The 2,204-nt window shown below is 43.6% G+C and overlaps 1 protein-coding gene across 1 annotated transcript in view; it reads right to left on the bottom strand.

Annotated features, from left to right (window-relative positions):
• Positions 1–8: 8 nt before the first annotated feature.
• Positions 9–2,204, bottom strand: part of LOC119590760 (hemocyanin C chain-like) — a 3,974-nt gene continuing 1,778 nt past the window's right edge. The window contains exons 2-3 of the mRNA XM_037939471.1: positions 656–2,179; positions 9–531 (exon numbers count right to left, since the gene is read on the bottom strand). Coding sequence (XP_037795399.1) covers positions 98–531; positions 656–2,179 — 1,958 coding nt within the window. The 3' untranslated portion in view covers positions 9–97. The remainder of the gene's footprint in view (positions 532–655; positions 2,180–2,204) is intronic.

Consider the following 2,204-nt stretch of genomic DNA (forward strand, 5'->3'; position numbering starts at 1 on the left):
TTTCTTAATGTGGTTGCAGATGATTTATTGAACACATCTGGAGGTCTTTACAGATCCAAACAGAGTATAACAACAGCCATATTCAGGTTCCATGGGATTAGTGACTATGGATATGTTCACCATGATTGAAGACCTTAACTTGAATGTGTCCGAAATTGGGAAGCTCTTCAAACACACGATCATCTGGAACTCGACGATCCAGAGGGTAGCCATGTGGACGCTTGTCGGGGTACTTGCCATGGGAACCATAGTGAATAAATTGGGTAATTCCATGAAGCTCATCCATTGCCGCATCAGCTGTACCATCAGTTACGGCTACAACAAGGTCGAATTCCAGACCCTGTTCATTACCCTTGGGGATGAGGAATCGGTTAGGAATGCCAGTGGCACTCTCAAAGTCTGTTAGTCCGGAATCTGTGCCAGATAGGGCTTCTTTGGTCTTGTCGAAGAGAGTCTGGAAACTTGGTACGTCAGGGACTGTTACTGCAGATTCCGAAGACTTACGGACAATGTGGTTAACTCCTGGTGACACTGTTGAAATAAAAACAAATGGATTGTAAAGGAATTATCTTTAAAAAAAATAAGATATACTGCAAATGTCAATTATAACATTATAACTGTCCAACGTGATTGACACAAAAACTAGAATACATACACTTCATCCAGAATTTATCAAGTTCAATGGCATTCCAGCGACCTTCATCAAATGTGTATTCAATGCCATTGTTGTCACGATGAGGCCAGGCGAAAATACGGATTGTTGCTAGTACCTCCGCACCTTGATTGTTGCTAACGTCTATGTTGTAAGCAAAATCCTTGTGGTTAAGTCTTGGTACATAAGTGGAGATTTCCACATCTGCAATTTCTTCTGTGTCATCAACGGCGTTATGAAGACTATATTCAAAATCTTCAAAGTAGGTCTCCAGTTCACCATCAACAGACAGATTATCAACACTTACACCTTCGAAAGTGAGTTCTTCTAAAGTGTAAGGCGGAAGTGAGTCCTTATGCTCTTTGAAGATGTTATCCATATATTTATGAAGTCTAAAGAAGCTAGGATCACGTGTGGCTGTTTCAAAGTGTTCCAGTACGCCAGGGGGTAGTGCATACTTTCCATGAGGATCACCCTGTCGACCAAGTACAATATGGGCAGTGTTATGCAACGCCCCGTAGTATTGGACATTGGGACTGTACATAGATGATTCAATAATGTCTCCCAGGATGTCAATACCATGTTCATTCATAATATCAATGCGGTTACCAGCCCTGTCAACAATGTAACCATGGGCAATAGCATCTCGAATTCGGCTTTCAATGATGAGCAAGTCTCGAATTCGGGCAACGCCATCTACATCCTCGAAGTTGACATTATCGGGACGAGAGGGAAACTGACCTCCGTACTTGTAAGTAGTGTGAGGGGCAAAACCTTGGACAATGGGCTTTCCCCAGTGAAGTTCTCCCACAGGGTCCAAGTAATTGGAGAGACGTTCGGCGTCAAATCGGACGGTAAGTTGATGATGAACCCAGAAGAAGTTTTCCCCTTTACGATCCAATCGATGACTGTATTTGTCTTGCCACCAGAAAGGGAATTCCATATGCCAGGTAACGTGGTGAGTGTTCATTCCAATGTCCTCTCCAAAGTAGGCTACTCTTTGTTCAGGGTTCTTTTTGGTCCCTGTGAAAGTGGATTTGAATTTACCAGGTGTCTGTGTTTGTTTAGCTCGATAAGCTGCTTCAATGACTTCGCTGTTGGTGAAGAGATGAGGAGTGACCTCATAGAGTGGGGGGAGTACAATATGTTCAGCAAGAGGCGAGTGGATGACGGCAACATAGAGTGCATATACGAATTCTCCCTCATTGACAATTTGGCGGAAATAGGCAGCATTGCTGACAAATGTATTCCAGTCCTTGCAGTGAATGAGAACATCGAAGAGCATGAGTGCTTCATGACGATGCCTGGTGTTGAAGAGGGAGAACCAGTGCCTCTGATGGAGAAATCTGTGATCCTTAATGTCTTTCATGATCCTCTTGGCAGCTTGGCCGCCATCATTATAATGTGAAAGATCAGCCTCTGGATCGAAGGTGTCAGCTTTGGCTTTCAGTTCAGGATCCCGGATGTTTCCGTAGATTTTGTGTAGCAGGAAGTTGATGTCATGCTGTTTTTGCGCATTAGACACACCTGGAAAGGAACGCACGTTTAGAAA

The sequence above is a fragment of the Penaeus monodon genome, chromosome 27 (assembly GCF_015228065.2).
Source record: "Penaeus monodon isolate SGIC_2016 chromosome 27, NSTDA_Pmon_1, whole genome shotgun sequence".
Lineage (NCBI taxonomy): Eukaryota > Metazoa > Arthropoda > Malacostraca > Decapoda > Penaeidae > Penaeus > Penaeus monodon.